We start from the raw sequence: 18,381 nt of genomic DNA on the forward strand, positions 1-18,381 counted from the left end.
CGCCGGGCGGAACCCCCAGGCCGGAGCCCTCACCTGACCCGCCCGGGGCGGAGGCGGGGCTGACCCCTAGGCAGCACCCATATGCAAATGAGGCGCCGCTCGCTCCTGCGGATAGGCAGTAGCTCCTGCCACTTCCATGTACATATGCAAATGAGATGGGCAGACGGACCAATGGCGTGGCGAAGGGCGGAAAGCAAATGAGGCCCGATAGCTCCTCAGGAGGCGGAGCTGCGGCTCCAGCCTGCGCGGGGGGGGGGGGGGGGGGGGGGGGTCATCGGGGTCCCGGCGGGTAACGGCGGTCCCGGGGCACCGGCGGAAGGGGGGGGGGGGAGAACGGACACACCGGAGAGTGAGGGCTCACCGGGGATCGGGGCGCACCGGGGATCGGGGCGCACCGGGGATCGGGATTCACCGGGGATCGGGGCTCACCGGGGATCGGGATTCACCGGGGATCGGGGCGCACCGGGGATCGGGGTTCACCGGGGATCGGGATTCACCGGGGATCGGGGCTCACCGGGGATCGGGATTCACCGGGGATCGGGGCGCACCGGGGATCGGGGCTCACCGGGGATCGGGGCGCACCGGGGATCGGGATTCACCGGGGATCGGGGCTCACCGGGGATCGGGGCGCACCGGGGATCGGGATTCACCGGGGATCGGGGCTCACCGGGGATCGGGGCGCAGCGGGGATCGGGATTCACCGGGGATCGGGGCTCACCGGGGATCGGGGCGCATCGGGGATCGGGGCGCACCGGGCAGGTCCCGGGGCTCCCGGCGCGCAGCGGGGCCCGGTAGAGGAGCCCCTTCCCCTTGCCCCCGCGCGGCCCGCAGAGCCGCCCCCCGCAAGCCCGCTGCCGGTGCTCCGGGCCTCCCGCAGCCCTGCCCCGGCGCAGCCCCCGCACCCGACGGCGCAGCTCACCCGCGGGCCGGGCCCGGCGCCCGCAGCGGCCGCTCCCCCGCTGCCGACCGGTGAAGTTTCGTTTTCCCGCAGAGCCCCAAGTTTCGGTCTGGGGACGTCACCGCCGCCGCCCGGCCCGGCCCGGCCCCCCCCACCCTGGCGGCTCCCTCCGGGGTCCCGCCCCACCGCGGCTGCCGGGGCCAGGGGGGGTTCCCCGTGCCCCCCGCCACGCTCCGAGGGGCCGATGGAGCCCGTTCTCCCCCCGCCGAGCCCCGGTCAGCAGCTCCCGGCCCTGCTCCGGGCGGGTGGCCCCGGGACGCCCCTCCCCGTCCCTCCGGCCCCCTCGGTCGGTTCTCGTTGCCGTCTGGAACAGCGGCAGCAGCCGGCCCCGAGCAGGCTTCCCGGGCCGCGGGAGCGGGGCCGTGGGGCGCTTCACACCAGTGCGAGGGCAAGGGCCTGGAGGGGAATTCATCCCACTGGATCCTCCAGGCCGAAGTGGGGACGCGGCTGTCACCCCAAGCCCGGCTCCAGCCGGGACTGAGCTGCTGATGGGTCCCAGCAGCCCTCACACACTCACTTGCACACACGGTTTGAGCACACACGAGCCCAAAGCTTAAGCCATGCAGGTCTACACACGGGCGGTACGGTGAAACTGCGAATGGCTCCTCATTAAATCAGTTATGGTTCCTTATGGTTCCCAACCCTCTTCTACCCCAGGCTCCATTTCGAGGTTACCTGAGCCCCCTCTGGGCACGCAGAGCAGCTTTCCCCGCACAGCCCCAGGCGCCTGCACACGACGTGAAGAGAAACCTGCTCCGTCTGCACTGGTCACTGCCGCTGCGGGCAGGCGGACGGGCGGAGGGACGGGAACAGGGGGCACGGGGGCCCCTCCAGCTCTGCAGGTGCTGCCGAGGGTGCAGCGAGGAGCAAACCGCTCCAGGCTCCGGGGGCAGGCTCCGGCGGCCCCGCAGCTCTGTGCCTCCCGGCCGCGCCCGCTGCTGTGGAGCCTTTGAGAGGAGGAGCTGTGCCTAAAGGCACGGAGCACGCCAGCACCCGGAGCCCGGTTTCAGTTTCATTTCCCTGGTGCGCTCAGCAGTGCCCGGTTTGGTTTTTCTTGCCCACACAAAAGCGAACGGCTTTCCCCAAAGGAGCGCAGAGCTCACATTGACTCGTCTGCAATCACTGCTTTATTGCACCCTGCTTCAGGGGGGCAGTCAGGAAAACTGCCCTCCCTGCACCCTGCCCCAGCCCTGCTGCCTGGTGGCACTAAGTGCTTTTTACACCCATTTTATAGCAAGGCAAGCACAAGCTGGGGTCAGGCTGCACCCAGAGGGGCAGCAGAGCCCTGCCTCGTGGCAGCATTTGGCAGAACGTCCCATGAAACCAGAGGGATCCGTAAGGAGCAAAATCAGTGCCGGTTTTCATCTCCCCGCAGCGTGAGGGTGAGAGCTGCAGCACGCCCGTGGGCCCGGAGGGCAGCGCCAGCACCCTTGGAGCTCGCGTTGCAACGAGCACGCTGTGCATCACAGTTGGGTGTTTGAATCATTGAACCATAGAATATCCCAGAATAAGAAAAGGCTCCAGAATTAAAACAGCTGATTGAAAAGATGGCAGCTTTGAGGATGGGGAAAGGCCTGGAGGAGGGGTGGCTTTTCCCAATGGCTGGGATAGGGAATGGTTTTCCCTCACTAATCCCTTCCATGGACTGTCTGTCCTAGAGGTGCCCGAGCCCCAGCAGCCGGCGTGGGACCAGCGGGACCCCTGGGGCAGTGCAGGATGTTGGCTGGATGTCACCGGGGTGCCGGTGTCACCACTCACTGGATGAGCCCCGCGGGCAGCAGTGAGCTCTGGCTGGTGCTGGCGCTTGGGGCTGCCCCGCTGCCCCCGGGCTCCGCTCCTCCGCACCTCTCTGAGCCAGGGAGATAGGGAAAAACAAGACAGTTTTAGCTGGGATGGAGTTAATTTCCTTCCCAGTGCCGTGTTTTGGATTCAGGATGAGAGCAATGCTGATAACACACGGATGTTCTGAGCAGAGTTTACCGTAAGTCAAGGACTTTCCTCTGCCCTGTAGCAAGGGGACTGCTGTGGGGCACAGGGAGCCAGGAGGGACATGGCCGGGACAGCCGACCCCAGAGGGATGTTCCAGGCAGTCTGGCCTCACGCTGACCAGTAAAACTGGGGCCTGGGCTGGGTGAGGGAGCAGGGGCTGTGCACGGCAGCTCTGGGGCTTGACAAAGGTCACATTCCCCGGTTCATCCTGAGGCCCCCCGCTCAGCAGCAGCCTGGGGTCCCAGCCCCAGGAGAGCACCAGGGGCAGCCAGAGCCTCACCTGCCTCCTCCCGGCTGGGGAAGTGCTGGAATCCCTCTAAGTCTGCGGACAGCAGGACTTGGAGAACAGGGTCCTGAAGGCAGAGGGACCTGGGCTGCGGCAGCCTGCTGCTGGCTACTTCCCTTATGCCAGGGCTGCGAGCCCCGCAGCCAGCCCAGGACACAGGATGCAGCCCTTCCCCACCGCCCCTCTTCCACAGCTGCGCTCAGGACCTGATGCCTCCAGAAGAGAGGCAGTAGCATCCTCAGGGTAGGTACCAGGGGCCAGCACAGACCCTGCCCTGGGGAGCAGAGCTGATGCCTGGTGCAGGGAGAGGCAGAGGGACCCAGCATGGGGTCGGCTGAGGCTGCATCCCACATACCTGCAGGCTGCAGAAGGCCAGCGAGAGGCCGTGCTTGTGCAGCTCCTGCAGCAGCTCTGCCAGCCCCGCCACCACCGTGTAATCGATGCTGCTGATGTGACAACAGTCCAGGATGACGGAGCGCGGTGGAGATGCTGCTGGACAAAGAGCACATGGTCACGTTCCTGACGACCGGTCCAGACGTGACCAGCCCAGGGAACAAAGTCCAGAGCTGTGCCTGGAAGGGGTGAGACAGCAGCGGCAGAAATGATCCAGGCGGGTACCAGGTTACAACCAGGCTCCTGGTTGGGCCCGGGAGCACTGTACCTGTGAGAGCATGGCTGCACACAGCATCCCGGAGGCACTCAACAGCAGGGAAGTGCAGGCTGCTCCACGGCTGCACAAGGAGCATGTCCCCATCTGACACCTCTGACACCTGAGCAAGACCCCGGTGCAAGGGGATGAGTCACAGGGGGCTCAGGGCTGTGCCCCTATAACAAAGCAAAGCACCGTCCTCCCTGCATCCAAGGGGAGGTTTGAATCCCACCTTTATTGGGGGCCTGGCAACGGAGTAGAGCAGGAGAATCCCTGAGACCAGCATCCCGGCCATGATGCCGTACTGGATCTCCCAGAAGCAGAGCAGGAATGTCACGCAGAGGGGCACAAGGTCCAGCCCTGCAAGGGAGACAACCTGCACCTTGTCCTCGTGCCACAGGGCACAGGCAGAGCCGGGCTGCACCGGGGGATCCACCATCCCCGCCTCGTGCCCTCACTCTTAACCCGCCAGAGCGTCCTGAAGATCCCAGCGTCAAACATGGGCACCACAGCCGAGATGATGACAGCGGCCAGCGCCGCTTTGGGGATGTAGTAGAAGAGCGAGGTGAGGTACGCCAGCGAGAGCAGCACCAGGGCGCCTGCGGGACATGGGGAGCCCCTGAGCCACGGGGCCCATGCCCAGGGTGCTGGGGTGCTGCGCACGGGGACCTGCGGAGCAGCCCCCGGCAGGGAGGGTGCGCTACCTGTGATGAGCCCTCCCGCGGGGGTGCAGACACCCGACTGCGCGTTCACCGCTGTCCTGAAACGCAGAGCGGTTCGTTGGGCCAGGCTGGGCCCAGCAGCGCCCATGGAGCAGCAGGAAAACCCCGCTGCAGAGGCAGGAGCTCCCAGCCTGCAGCAGCACCGCGGAGCACGCAGGAGGGGAGGGAAGGTGCCTGCGGGACCCTGCAGAGCCCAGCAGCCCAGGTGGGCACATGAGCTCAGGGACACATCGGCCTCTGTGCAACCTTCCCCCCGAGGTGCCACAGAGCCCCAGCGAGGGGAGGGCTGGGGCTCCTGCTACCCACCGGCCAAAGCTGCCCGTGATGGGATACGATGAGACGAAGGAGCCCAGGATGTTGGCGAAGCCTGCAGTGGGGATGGAGAGGGGCTAGAGATGCAGCAAGTATGGGAGGCACTGCACAGGGCCACGAGATGGGTCTGTGCTGCTGTCATCACCTCCTCCATCCCCAGCTGGTACCGAGGGCTGATCAGAGCCCACCCAGGTACTCGGGGCTGGACCAGAGCCCATCCAGCTGTGCGAGCTGCGCTCAGGCTGCTCTGGAAATTGCTCAGCTGTGAGAAAGGCTTGGGGCGGGGGCAGCAGGCAAGGTTAGAGGGGCAAACCTTCAGGCAGAGGTAGGCTGCTGGGATGGGGATCTCTGGCACCACAGTGGCGCTCGTGCTGCATCCCCACCCCTGCCCTCCTGCTCCGAGCAGTCTCTTACCCATAGCCAGCAGCTCCTGGTTGGGGTCAATCCTGTAATCATTCTGCGAGGCTGAAAGGACAGGAGTGACATTGCCCGAGCTCCCCATGGGCACATGCGCACGGAGACAGCCACGGGTCCATTCCCAGCACCCCAGGCGCACGAGCACCCAGCACTCAGATCCCACGCACAACACAAGGGTGCCCCGGCCCCCTCCCGAGTCAGGGATGGGGGAGCTGCCCGGCCAAGGGGAGGGGGTCAGCAGCCCCGCACGGACCCCTCCTGCCACCCCACACTATGGGGGTGCTCAGCACAGGCAGCCCGGTTCCTCCCAGTGCCCCCATGGGACCAGCACCCTCCTGGCTCCCGGAGCCCCTGCAGACACCCCTCGTGCCGGCACAGGAGCCTGGTGCAGCCATACCAAAAGCCTTGGCAATCGCAATGGTCTCCAGCAGGCCCATGAGCGGCACCACGGCCAGCCCGACCCCCATGTCCTGGGGGAGAGGACATGGTCAGTGTAGGCACAGAGGGATGAGGGTCACCCCACAGCAGAGTCTCCTCCCGCTGCATGGGGAGCCAGTGAGTGCAGGAGTCAGCCCAAGGGGAGCCCATCCTCTGCCAGGCACCCACCTCCACCATGCTCGGGAAGGGGATGGTGCCGTTGGGTGTAGCCATGGAGAAGCGTGGCAGCCGGAATGCCGGGAGGCCCTGGGGAATGCTGCCAGTGAGTGTGAATGGCTGGGAGCCCATCACCTGGAAGGAGTAAGCAACCAGGCCAGCAAACAGGACCACGAGGGCGTTGCGTGCTGCAGTGAGAGAGCAACCGTGAAAACCTGCCCAGGGCAGCAGGAGGTGGGTACCAGGCTGCTGGGGTCTTTTAAGCCCTCAGGAAGGGGCATGCACAGCAGCAGCCCCTTCCCTGGGACTTTGCCCTCCCTGACCCACCTCCAGCTCTCAGCTCCTGCTGACCTGGGGCTTTACCAGTCTGGGGCTGTCTCTCCCTTGCCCCAAAGAGACAAGACCCCAGGGGAGATGGCAGCGGGAGGAGAGAGGCAGGGGGTAGCCAACGCACCCGTGGTGGTGGTCCAGACGATGAGGTAGCTGACCCTGACAGGCAGCGGCTCCACACGGGTGGCTCGGGGCAGGCGGCTCTTCATGGCCCGGAGCCCCCCCAGCACGGCCAGGCAGGCCAGCCCCAGCACAGCGTCCCCAGCCCTGCAAGAGGCACATCAGCGCTGCGGGGCACAAGCAGCGCTACCCCAGAGCCCCGCGGGACGAAGAGCCTGTCCCCAGGGAGGTGCAGAGCTTGCAGGGATGCGGCACCCCTGCCCCACCACCAAAATGTGGCACCTCTGGGGGGACAGCAGCGGGGGGAAGGGGGGGACCCCCAGAGATGGGGGTGAAGCAGCAGACCCCGAGCCCCCACAGCTGCAGCAGAACAGAGCAGAGACGGAGCAGGGATGGAGCAGGGATGGAGCAGGGACGAAGCAGGGATGGAGCAGGGAGGGAGCAGGGATGGAGCAGGGAGGGAGCAGGGATGGAGCAGGGACGGAGCAGGGATGGAGCAGGGACGGAGCAGGGACGGAGCAGGGACGGAGAAGGGATGGAACAGGGACGGAGCAGGGACGGAGCAGGGACGGAGCAGGGATGGAACAGGGACGGAGCAGGGACGGAGCAGGGACGGAGCAGGGACGGAGCAGGGACGGTGCTGACCTGGTCTCTCCGATCCTCCGCAGCGTCTCAAACACCTGCAGGAAAAACTGCCGAGGGATCCCCCGCAGCCCCAGGATGTTCTATGGGAAGGCAAAGCCTGGTGAAAGCCTGGCACCAGCCAAGCTGCCAGGTGCCATGGAGGGACTGCCAGGAGCACCGGGGCTCTGCCCTGCCAGGGCCGTGGCACACACACGGCGCTGGCGCTGCCGGCAGGAATGCTCCTCAGTAACCACCCCATGCTCCTGCACGCACCCCACAGCAGCCCTTTACCTGCAGGATCTCTGCGGACAGGGCCTCGGGATGCTCTGGGTTTTAACCCGCTCCAAGGCCCTGAGATGCCCCCACCCCACCCTGCACCCTCCCGTGCGGCTCCCAGGAGGGGTTCACGCTGGAGCCCTCACCCCGGCCCCTGCAGCCCGACCACCCCCTGACCGCGCTGCAGCCGCAGCCATTGGGCAACAGCGGCTGCCGGCTCCTGGCAGAGCCTGACCCCGCCTCCCGGAGGCTCTGATTTTGGTCAACCACAGAGGAAGCTTTGCAGCCCCGAAGAGCCTCAGGTCCCTGAGGGGCAGGGAGGGAGCAGTGGAGCTGCAAACCCACCCTGACGAGAGAATCACCACCGCCCCCTGCAAGTGACCAGATCAAGCGTCCTGGGTTTCCTGGTGTCCTGGATGCCACCAGCTGGCCACAGGCTTTGGCCTTGGTCTGCTCAGAGCACAGCACTCATGGAGCCACCAGAACTGCTGTCGGGGGGAAACCAGGGCCCCTCTGGGCCTCCTTGCTCTTGCACTGAGCACATCACCAGCCTGATGCTAAACATCGCAGCTCTAGGAGAGGGCAGGCGACGTGGCCAGGGCAGAGCAGCAGGACCTACCTTGATCTGGTTGAAGCTAATGGTGATGGAAGCAGCTGATGTGAACCCTTTAATGACCGGGCAGGAAATGAAGTCCAGAAGGAAACCTGCACAGGGTGGGCAGCAGTAAGCACGCTGCTGGCCCGACAGCGAGCACAGGGTGTTTGCACACATTCAGAGCTGTTACAAGCGGTAGCAGGACAACCCCAGTGTCTCAGAGAGCACAGGAGATGGGGGAACAGCTACAGGCTGTACAGTGATACTCTTGCACAGCAAGAGCATCTCACCGAGGTGCAGGAGCCCCATGGCCAGCTGGATGCAGCCAGAGAGGAAGGTGAGCAGGATGGCATAGACAGGCTCATGGAACGCGTAAGAGGAGACAAGCAGCGACATGATGGCCGTGGGGCCCAGCGTCACGTCCTTGGCGGTGCCCAGGAAGCAGTAGACAAAGCAGCCCATGAAGGAGGAGTAGAGGCCGTACTGCACAGGGACAAAGGGAGCGCTGGCACAGCGCGGGGCAGCGGGAGATGCCAGAGCCCTCCGGGACGCGGGGGCCCGGGCTCCCTCCGCTCCCTCCGCAGCCCAGCGCACCCGCGGCGCCCGCGGGCTCCTCCCGGGGCACGGCTGACGGCACCGGACAGCCCGGGGCCGCCCGGCCCTGCCCGCGCCGGGCAGCGGGGGCCCGGGCAGCGGCACCCACCTCGGGCGGCAGCCCCGCCACCTCGGCGTAGGCGAGCGCCTGCGGCACCACCGTGAGCCCCACGCTGAGCCCGGCCACCAGGTCGAGCCGCAGCCAGGCCGGGCTGTACCGCGGGAGCCAGCGCAGCACCGGGAGCCGCCGCCGCGCCGCCGGCCACGGGCACGGGCGGCCCCCGCCGCGCTGCCGGGGCCCCGGGGCCGCCATGGCCGCGCCGCTGCTCCCCGCCCGGCCGCCGCCAGCGCGCTCCGGACCCGTTCCCAGCCGCGGGGCCCCGCCCGGGCCGGATCTGAGCCTCCGGGACTGCCCCATGTGACCGGGGCAGAGGAGGAGCCGCCGAGCGCCGCCGCCGGTGCCGGTACCGGTGCCGCTGCCGGAGCCATGCGGCCCTGGGCGCTGGCGCTGCTGCTGCTCGCGTTCCGGACCGGCGGGGCCCGGCCCCCGGCCCCGGCCCGCAACGTGCTGCTCCTCCTGGGTGAGTGCGGCCGCCGCAGCCACGGAGCCGGTCCCGGGTCCGCGGAGGGGAACCTCTGCTCCCGTGGGCAGCGCAGGGCCGGCCCCGGGGTCCCCCCACAGCCCCTCCGTGCCGGGACGGTCACGGCAGCACCGGTCCCGGTCTGCACCGGCCCCTGCAGGGATGCTCCCGGTGTCATGAGTCACCGGGCCGGGTGCCCGGGGCTCACCCGCACCGCTCCCGCTGCAGCAGATGACGGTGGCTTCGAGAGCGGCGCCTACAACAACTCGGCCATCCGGACACCCAGCCTGGACGCGCTGGCCCGGCGCAGCGTGGTTTTCCAGAACGCCTTCACCTCCGTCAGCAGCTGCTCCCCGAGCCGGGCCAGCATCCTCACCGGCTTGCCCCAGGTAGGGCACCCGCACGCACTGGGGTCCAGGCACAGCGGGGCTCAGGGCTGACCAGAGCTGGCTTTGTGGCACGGTCAGGACCTGGCTGTACCCCCCTGCCCGCTGACATCCGCCCTTCCCAGCCCCCTGGGACCTGCCCCCACCCACACAGATGCAGTGCACATCTGGGCTTGTTTTGGGGCCAAACCCAGAGGCATCGTCCAACTCTGTTGTCTCCCCTGCGCACAGCACCAGAATGGGATGTACGGGCTGCACCAGGATGTGCACCACTTCAACTCCTTCGACAGCGTGCGCAGCCTGCCCCAGCTGCTCAGCCAAGCACGCATCCGGACAGGTAGGGACACAGGGCAGCCAAGGACCTGTGCCCATGGTCTGTGCTGCCCCTTCCTTCCCCCCCCCCCCCCCCCCCCCGCACTGCTCTGTTGCCACCCTCATCACACCTCAGCTTTTCTTCCTTTCCTCCTCCTCCTCCTCCCTGGCTCTCATGTTCACACACGGCTCCTGCTTTACCCAAACTTCCACTTCCACTAAGCCTGTGACCTGGGGCAGCGTGGTCCCAGTTGGGTCCCATTTTCCAGCCAGATGTGGAAGTGCAACTGGCAGCGATGACAGGAAGCCGGTGGCAGCTTCCACTCTCCCCAGCGCTGGCTGAGCACAGCCGGTGCCGGAGCAGAGGAGCTGCAGCAGCCCCTGTCCTCCCCTGGCTTCTGGCACAGCACATGTTCCTGCAGGCATAATTGGGAAGAAGCACGTTGGGCCTGAGGCCGTCTATCCCTTCGACTTCGCCTACACGGAGGAGAACAGCTCGGTCTTGCAGGTCGGGAGAAACATCACCCGAATCAAAGCGCTTGTCCGGCGGTTCCTGCAGAGCCAGGATGAGAGGTGATGGGCTCTGTGTCCCCGGGCCAGGCTGCTGGGGGGGGGCAGGAGAGGAGGGGGAAACAGAGAAGAGGAAAATCGGCTTTGCTGAAGACGCGTGTCCATGTCCCATTGGGAGACCCTGTCTTTGGGTCCCCCCATATCTGGAAGCCCACATTAGGGGGCAATCCCAGCTCCAGGGCAGGTCTCGGGGCGGGGGCCGCCCTTTGCCTCCACCTCCACCCTTTCACCTCTAGGCCTTTCTTCCTCTACGTCGCCTTCCACGACCCGCACCGCTGCGGGCACTCCCAGCCCCAGTACGGGCCCTTCTGTGAGAAGTTCGGCAATGGAGAGAGCGGCATGGGCTGGATTCCCGACTGGAAGCCACAGCTCTACCGCCCGGAGCAAGTGCAGGTGAGGGCCTGTGGGGCTGCATGTGGCTATATGGGACTGCACAGGGGCTGGGTGCAACAGCAGCCTGTGATGGAGCCAGTCACTGTCCTCAGTGCCACGGGTGAGAGCTGGCGGAGGCCGCTGTGCTGTACCCACAACCTTCCTGGGGTGGGCACTTTCCCTGTCTCCGTTTAGGTCCCGCACTTTGTTCCGGACACACCGGCCGCCCGGGCGGACCTGGCAGCCCAGTACACAACCATCGGGCGCATGGACCAAGGTGGGAGCTGCGGGGCCAGGCTGGTGCTGTGAGCGCTGCCGTCCCTCCTGCCCCTCCTCATCTCTGCCCCTCCATCCATCCGCAGGGATCGGGCTGGTCCTGGAGGAGCTGCGCCGAGCCGGCTTCCACAACAGCACGCTGGTGATCTACACCTCCGACAACGGCATCCCCTTCCCCGGCGGCAGGACCAACCTCTACCGGTCGGGCACAGCCGAGCCCCTGTTGCTCTCCTCCCCGGAGCACAGGGAGCGCTGGGGGCAGGTCAGCCAGGCCTTCGCCAGCCTCCTGGGTAAGGGAGCAGAGTCCTGCAGAGCTGGTCCCCATCCTCCCCGCACCAAAACCCAGCGTCCTGTCCCATGGGGCAGGCTGCAGCCTCAGGCACTGGCACAGCCCTGGGACCACCCACAGCCCATGTGGCAGCAGACCCCAGGGACCTTTCTGCCTCTCTCTGGGGTTGTGTTTCCTCCTCTCACCCTTCTCTTCCCCTCCAGATCTGACGCCGACCATTCTGGACTGGTTCTCCATCCCCTACCCTTCTTACAGCATCTTTGGCACGAAGCGGGTGCATCTCACCGGGAAGTCTCTCCTGCCAGCGCTGGAGTCGGAGCAAGCCTGGGACACCACCTTCAGCAGCCAGAGCCATCACGAGGTGACCATGTACTACCCCATGCGAGCCATCCAGCACCAACAGTTCCGCCTCATTCACAACCTCAACTACAAGATGCCTTTTCCTATCGACCAGGACTTCTACGTCTCACCCACTTTCCAAGACCTGCTCAACCGCACCAGGGCCGGGCAGCAGACCCACTGGAACAAAACCCTGCACCAATACTACTATAGAGACCGCTGGGAGCTCTTCGACTGCAGCACTGACCCCACGGAGAGCCAGAACCTGGCCCCGGACCCCCGCTATGCTCCCATCTTCCAGCTGCTCCGTGTGCAGCTCCTGAAGTGGCAGTGGGACACGGGGGACCCCTGGGTGTGTGCTCCTGATGCTGTCCTGGAGGAGAAGCTGAGCCCTCAGTGCCGGCCGCTGCACAACGAGCTGTGAGCAGCCCCGCTGCCATGGGACAGCTGTGAGCAGGGTCCTGGCTGGGCCGGTCCCGCATCGCTGGGGGACACCTCTGCTCTGTACCACAAACACTGCCTGGCCCTGGAGCATTCAGGGGTCTTTGAATCTCACTCCTATGGAGCCACAGGGACGAGCTGCTCCTCAATAAAGCCTCTGGGGGAAGAGGTCCCTGTTTTTACCCAGGGCTGAGCATGTCCGCATCAGCTCCCAGGCAGGGATGGGGGGTTCCTGGCCAGGGGGTGCTGAGCCAGGGCAAGCAGCAGCAGAGGGGCACAGACACAGCCTGGGCTGCTCCCAGCAAACAGCAGCTTTATTACAGCTCCCTCGCCCCCTCTGCAGATCCCACTCCCCCAGAGCACAGCCAGAGCCGCCGGCCAGCTCACCAGCACCGCACTGAAGGCTCCCAAGGCACTTGGGTCTTTTCCCCTGTTTTGTGATGAGGGTTCCCCTGTCCCCGGGGGTGTGTAAGGACCCCCGGTGCAAGTCCAGTCTATACCCTGGTTACTCCTGTTAGCCAGGAGGGAAGCCAAAGCCCAAGAGCTGCATTGTATGGGATAGATTTGGCCCCAGAGCAGGAGGGAGCAGCTTGGTGCATCCAGCAGCGGCTCAGGACCAATTGATCACAAACTGCTCCCACATGGGCAGCGACACTGGGATTCTCAGCACCTAGGGGCAAAGGAAAGGTCAGCACAGGGAGAAGCAGGGATGGAGCCCAGGGCCTCCGGCCGGCAGCACTCACCTGGGTGTCGTTGCGGTAGGAGAAGTCATCCACGAGGGCACCGTTGGCCAGGACTTGCCGGGGAGGGCTGGTGACACCCAGCACAGTCACAGCCTCCAGCAGGACCCCATCGAGGTGGGCACTCGCCTGCAGGAGCTGGCTGAGCACGGCGCCCTGCGGGGACAGCAGGGCCATCACCGTGCTCCCGGGTCCCACAGGCACCCAGGGCTTTTCAACGGGTCCTGCCCACTGCAGGGCACCCAGCCCGAGGTGACGGCTGCTCTGCCATCACAGTGGCAAAGCCATTTACCAGGCTGCACAGCTCTACTGGTGCAGAAAGAGCCATGTCCCGGGCATGGCATCTTTCCTTCCCAGAGCTCCTACAGGGGGCTCCTGGACCCCACCAGTGCTGTAGCCACAGCCTGGCACTTTTGGCACAACCCAGCTCGGCTGCACCAGGGCACGGTGCTGCCCATGGCCACACGTGAGCCACGGGCACCAGGACCTGCCTATGGCAGTGAAGGCCCCTGCCCAGACACCCCCTCACTCACGTGCGTGGCCAGGAAGAGGAGCTCGGTGTAGTCGCCCCTCTCAAAGCTCTGCCAGCTCTCCCCATCGTCCCAGAACAGGTCTCCCCTGGCGAAGCCGCCCGGTGTCAGCGCCACCACCAAGGCCATGCCCTTCTTGCGGGACTCGGCAGTGTTGAATGCGGGCTCCTGGGGCACAGGACTGGGCTCAGCTCCGGGTGCTGCCACAGCAGCTCTGCCCCAGCCTGGCCGGACACCACAGGCTCATTCGGCAGCACCGGCTCTGGGGTCGGCGTTGTGCCCCACGCCTGTCACCACAGCGCAGAGGGGACTCACCTGCAGTGGCAGGATGTTCCCTGCGCGGATGTGGACGTTGATGGTGTCCAGGGGAGCAGGCAGGAGGATCCACTGCCCTTTGCTGTGGATGGTGGAGTCCTAAATGATAACGAAAAGAGGAAGCAGCAGGGGCAGGGATGATGCCCCATGTTGTGGTCCTCGAATGGCCACAAGCGAAGGTGGGTGAGGTACAAGTCCTCAACACAGCCCTGGTGGGGCCGGTACCCGCGGTGGGGTACAGGAATGCACATGGGGCCCTGCAGCAAAGCCCTGCTGCAGCCACTGGGGATGGCAGGGGAGCACCCACCCCTGCGAGGCTGTACCACGTCCCCGCCGGGAAGTAGCCGCTGACTTTGGTCTGCCCGGCCTCCAGCACGGGTGTGATGAGCAGCCCCGCGCCCCACATCAGCTGGCGGTCCACAACCCACGTGTTGCGGTCCTGGGGGAACCTGGGCGAGGAGGGGAGGGCAGTGCAGCGCCCGGAGACCCTCGCCCCCTCCCCGAGCCAGGGGCCCCGCGCTCACTCGAGGAACAGGGGCCGCGCCACCGTCTCCCCGGCAGAGTGAGCGCGGTGGAAGAGAGTGTAGAGGAAGGGCAGGAGCGAGTAGCGGAGGTGGAGGGCGCTCCTCATGGCGGCCTGGCCAGCGGGGCTGAAGGCGTACGGCTCCTGCGGCTGCAGGGAAGAGGACGAAGGGGGATGCTCAGGCCGTGCACGGGTGCCTTCTGGGGACTCCGGATGGACTCCCCGCTGCACGTGCTGCCCAACGGGACGAGGGCTCCCGGTGCTCACCCGCGCACCGTGGTCATTGTGGTTCCTCATGAAGGGGTAGAAGGTGCCCAGCTGGGTCCAGCGCACGCACAGCTCCTCCGACGTGTCACCCGCAAAGCCGCAGATGTCAGCGCCCACCAGCGGCACCCCAAAGAGGTTGAAGAGCAGCACCTCTGCAGGGCAGGCGCAGACGACATCGGGGTGCTGGGGTACGGAGCCTGCGGAGGAGGTGCAGGGGAGATGGAGCCCCAGCACCCTGCAGCCTACCTGGTATGGAGTAGTAGAGCTGCTCCCAGTCGCTGCCAACATCCCCAGTCCAGTGCCCCGCGTAGCGCCCGTGCCCAGCAAATGTGGAGCGGGAGATGATGAAGGGGCGAGTGCCCCGGACCCTCAGCAGCGCGCTGCAGGCAGGATGGGCCCCACTCAGCACTGCCCAGCCAGGGAATGGACTCAGCAGCTCTCAGCAGCAGCACGAGGCTGGCGTGTGTCAGGGCAGACACCCAGTGCCATCGTGGCCATGGGGCAGGTGACATGGACAGCGCACAGGACATGAGCCCCCAGCCCATTACTGCATTACAGACCAAACCCTCACCCACCCGTCAAATGCCTTCCCCATACCCAAGCTGCCCACTAAGGAGGAGTCTCTCTCCCAGCTGGCATCCCCTGGGATGTGCATCAGCTCCTCCTGGGCAGCAGGAGCTGCAGCAGGAGCTACAGGCTTACTCGTGGGAAGCGATGGCCTCGGTCAGCCCGTAGAGGCTGTGCAGGTTGTAGTGGGAGGACAGGTACTGCTGGCTGGAAGCACAGATGGTCCCAGCTTGGAGGCGTCCTCCAAACACGCCTGCATGGGAGAGGTGCTGATGAGGGTGAGCTCTGAGCCTGCTCGGCGTCAAAACATCCCCCAGGGTCCTCCTGGTGCTCCCACCCAGGACAGGGGCTGGTGCCGCTGCCATACCTGGCACGTAGGGGGGATGCTCCAGGTTATTGTTGGGGCAGCCGTCCTGGGAGCCCTCCACAAAGTTCGATGGCTCGTTCATGTCCTGGGGTGGTAGGGAAAGGACAGGATGTCCTCACTGCAGCACCGGTACCCAGCAGAGATGCAGGGTGGGATGCGGAGCGCTGCAGGCGGGAGCTCTGCTGGGATGACTCACAATCCACATGCCATCGAAGGGCACCTGGTCGTGGAAGTCCTTCACCATGTCGTGCCACCACTCCCGAGTCTCTGGGTTGGTGAAGTCTGGGAAGACCGTTGGGCCCGGCCAGACCTGCAGGAGAGAGGCAGCAAGAGGCAAAGCCCCATGGCCCCCATGTGCCACTGACCATCCACTGGGGCCATCCCCTGCCCTGTGCCCTCCAGCTCCCAGTCCTGCTGCAGTCACCCAGCACAAGCCCCCTCCCCGCACTCACCTTCCCAATGAGGGGCTGTCCTGTGGCGTTCCGGATGAACACCCCCCGCCTCAGTCCCTCATCGTAGGGCTTGTAGGTGCCAGGAGGCCCCGAGCTGCTGATCCCAGGATCCTGGCAGGGCACAGAGCCAGGGTTTCACCAGCAAGGGCAGGGAATAGCCCCCACTGTCCTGTGAGGAAGCTCCATCACTGCCCTTGGGGGCAGCTGGAAGCCCCGGCACAACCGGGGGTCACTCACCACAATCATGATGTACCTCAGCCCGCGGTGGTGGAAGTCCCGCACCATCTCCGGGTAGTCCTTAAAGCTTCTCTTGTTGAAGGTGAAATCCCTCTTGGCATCCGCATAATCCAGGTCGTTCCACTGCACATCCTGCGGGCGACGGCACCAGTGATCAGGGAGGAGCAGGGACCCCCACCTCATGGGGCTCCCCATTTGCCCCCCACGGCTGCTATGGGGCAGAGGCTCTGGGGAGCAGCCGAGACGTACCTGGGGGAAGCGGGCTGCCGACATGTTGGTCACGACCTGTCGGGTGATATCGGTGGAGGAGTAGCCCCAGCGGCAGAGGTGGAAGCCCAGGCCCCAGTACGGGGGCATGAAGGGGAACCCTGGCAGCCGGGAGGGCAGGTGATGGACAGATGGGATCAGGGATGGCCAGGCATCGTGATCCCTGCAGCTCCCTCCACCACACTGCTCCCAGCAGAGCCATCCCGGGAGCACCCGTGCCCCAGATCCCCAGCTCAGCCCTACCGACCACATCCAGGTACTGCCGCACCACACTCTTGGGGTCGGGGCCCAGGAACACATAGAAGTCCAGGATCCCGCCCGTCGTGCGCCAGGTCAGGGCCGGGCTGGGCTGCAGGAGCACGTCTGGGGAAGCACAAGCACCGGAGGAACCAGGTGGGGACGGGGACAGGACCGAGCCCGTGCCCAGCGCCTCCACGGGACTCACCCATCGCGTTGCTGTTCAGCAGAAAGACACCGTGGGCAGAGCCATCATCCTCCATTCCCAGGTAGAAAGGGTGGGAGCCGTAGAGGTTGACCTGGGGCTGGAGCAGAGCACGGTGCCGGTGAGGCTCCACCAAAGACCCCAACACAGCACCCACCTGCCCCTTGCCTCCAGCCAGGAGACCTTGGGGTGCAAACCCCAGTTCTGCAGCCCCAAACACTGCTTGAGTTGGCCAAGCTCTGCCCTGAGCAAGAGCCCTGGACTGCAACTTCAGAGCCTTGCCGAGCTCAGCAGGACAAAGCCTGGCCCATGGGCTTACCCAGGGCTCAGCTCAGCTGGACACCTTCCCCCAGCCAAGGACAAGACATAAGAGGCCACGGGGCCACCCCTGCGAATAGAGCTGAGCCGTCTCCCTGTCCCTCAGCCCTGCTCCATACCATGGGTGCCATGTCCCGATTCCAGAGGGTGACCCTGGTCCACGCTGTGTCAAGGACCAGCGGCGTCAGGTGCTCCCCCAGCCCGGAGATGAAGTGGGAGGGCAGGGAGGTGGAGATCTGCAGGAACTGGTCTGCGAAGAAGAGCGGCGCGACCGTGGTGTTGAGCCTGCCAAGGGAGAGGGAAGCACGGAGCTGGAGCCAGCACCGGGCAGGGACACAGCTGCTCGTCACCGTGTGAAACAAAACCAGGTTTTGGCTCAGATCTGGGATTCCTGCTTCCCTTCTCAGCCGCTGAACCAGAAGGGAGGCAAACCAAAGGCTCGCTGGCTGCCACCTTTCTGCCAGCACCACTGTCCCATCACCTCCCTTACTGGAGTCAGGTCCAACACCAGATCCCTTTGGGAAGCCCAGGGCAGGATGGGCACTTACAGGACCTGCCCACCACGCTGCCGGGAAACGATGAGGCCGAAGGGCTCCTCGTTGATCTGCACCCCATAGAGCGTGGTGGCCGCTCGCCGGCTCACCCGTGGCGTGTCCAAGGGCACCTCATAGCGCTGCCGGGCCGGGTCCCGCAGCTGCGAGGCAGAGAGGGGGGATCGGTTGGGGACCAGGACCAGGGGACCAGGACACCGGGATTAGGAACCGGGGCACGGGAGCGCACCGTGAAGCGCAGGCGGGCCGGGGTCTCCAGCAGCACGTCCAGCCGCAGGCAGCCCACGTCCCCCGGCAGGAAGCTGGCGGCGACGCGGCGGAGCCGGGCCGTGTACCCGCTGCCGGTGGCCGTCACGTTCTCCGCCCGGTAACTGCGGTAGCCGCGGGGAAAGAAGCACCAGGGCGGGCCGGGGCCGGAGCCGGAGCCGGGGTCGGCGGGCACGTAGCAGCAGCCCCGCGCCTCGCAGCCCTCCCGTGCCAGCAGCCGCTCGGGGCCGCAGTCGAAGCGGCTGCCCGGGGGCACATCGCAGACGGCGGCCCCGGCGCCGAGCCCCGCGGCGGGGACCAGCAGCGCCAGCAGCGCGGCGGCGGCAGCGACCCCCGGCCCCGGCATGGCCCCGGCTCCCAGCAGGCGCGGCGGGCCCGGAGCGTGTCACCGCTGCCCCCGCCTCCGGGGCGGGACCGGCACCGGGCGGCCGCCTTCGCCCTCCCGTTCCCCGCCCCACTTGGGCGGCAGCCGCCGGTGAGGGAGCGAGGCCGGGGCGGCGGTGGCC

General features: G+C 66.3%; 4 protein-coding genes across 7 annotated transcripts; 1 reads left to right on the forward strand and 3 right to left on the reverse strand.

The window, feature by feature from the left end:
• Positions 1–915: 915 nt before the first annotated feature.
• POLGARF (POLG alternative reading frame) lies at positions 916–2,422 on the reverse strand. The gene is made up of 3 exons (XM_065694042.1): positions 2,271–2,422; positions 1,634–1,926; positions 916–1,262 (listed from the first exon to the last, which is right to left on the reverse strand). Exons 1-3 carry the CDS (start codon positions 2,420–2,422, stop codon positions 916–918), a joined length of 792 nt encoding a protein of 263 aa, XP_065550114.1.
• SLC26A11 (solute carrier family 26 member 11) lies at positions 2,068–8,960 on the reverse strand. Of its 2 annotated transcripts, none has more exons than XM_065694097.1 (16): positions 8,576–8,960; positions 8,163–8,355; positions 7,897–7,982; positions 7,023–7,102; positions 6,382–6,524; positions 5,940–6,115; positions 5,731–5,803; positions 5,331–5,381; positions 4,911–4,971; positions 4,587–4,642; positions 4,341–4,481; positions 4,115–4,242; positions 3,895–4,003; positions 3,589–3,722; positions 3,228–3,300; positions 2,068–2,807 (listed from the first exon to the last, which is right to left on the reverse strand). In XM_065694097.1, the coding sequence occupies exons 1-16, from the start codon at positions 8,882–8,884 to the stop codon at positions 2,713–2,715; spliced, it is 1,908 nt and encodes a 635-aa protein (XP_065550169.1). In that variant the 5' UTR covers positions 8,885–8,960; the 3' UTR covers positions 2,068–2,712. The 2 variants fall into 2 exon arrangements, with proteins under 2 accessions (XP_065550169.1, XP_065550168.1); XM_065694096.1 differs by having other exon boundaries at positions 3,589–3,725.
• On the forward strand, positions 8,860–12,214 carry SGSH (N-sulfoglucosamine sulfohydrolase). Of its 3 annotated transcripts, none has more exons than XM_065694098.1 (9): positions 8,875–9,047; positions 9,276–9,436; positions 9,665–9,770; positions 10,168–10,318; positions 10,552–10,708; positions 10,883–10,964; positions 11,050–11,253; positions 11,456–11,613; positions 11,707–12,214. In XM_065694098.1, the coding sequence occupies exons 1-9, from the start codon at positions 8,954–8,956 to the stop codon at positions 12,013–12,015; spliced, it is 1,422 nt and encodes a 473-aa protein (XP_065550170.1). In that variant the 5' UTR covers positions 8,875–8,953; the 3' UTR covers positions 12,016–12,214. The 3 variants fall into 3 exon arrangements, with proteins under 3 accessions (XP_065550172.1, XP_065550170.1, XP_065550171.1); XM_065694099.1 differs by having other exon boundaries at positions 11,508–11,613; positions 11,707–12,004; XM_065694100.1 differs by having other exon boundaries at positions 8,860–9,047; positions 11,456–12,214.
• A 116-nt stretch (positions 12,215–12,330) lies between these two features.
• Positions 12,331–18,239, reverse strand: GAA (alpha glucosidase). The gene is made up of 19 exons (XM_065694088.1): positions 17,838–18,239; positions 17,606–17,751; positions 17,177–17,342; positions 16,743–16,839; positions 16,541–16,660; positions 16,280–16,398; positions 16,031–16,162; positions 15,794–15,904; positions 15,538–15,651; positions 15,342–15,426; positions 15,110–15,227; positions 14,654–14,787; positions 14,408–14,559; positions 14,142–14,290; positions 13,925–14,066; positions 13,618–13,716; positions 13,306–13,470; positions 12,776–12,928; positions 12,331–12,702 (listed from the first exon to the last, which is right to left on the reverse strand). Exons 1-19 carry the CDS (start codon positions 18,219–18,221, stop codon positions 12,643–12,645), a joined length of 2,646 nt encoding a protein of 881 aa, XP_065550160.1. The 5' UTR covers positions 18,222–18,239; the 3' UTR covers positions 12,331–12,642.
• Positions 18,240–18,381: the final 142 nt, after the last annotated feature.

Source organism: Lathamus discolor, chromosome 13 (genome assembly GCF_037157495.1).
Source record: "Lathamus discolor isolate bLatDis1 chromosome 13, bLatDis1.hap1, whole genome shotgun sequence".
Taxonomy (NCBI): Eukaryota; Metazoa; Chordata; class Aves; order Psittaciformes; family Psittacidae; genus Lathamus; species Lathamus discolor.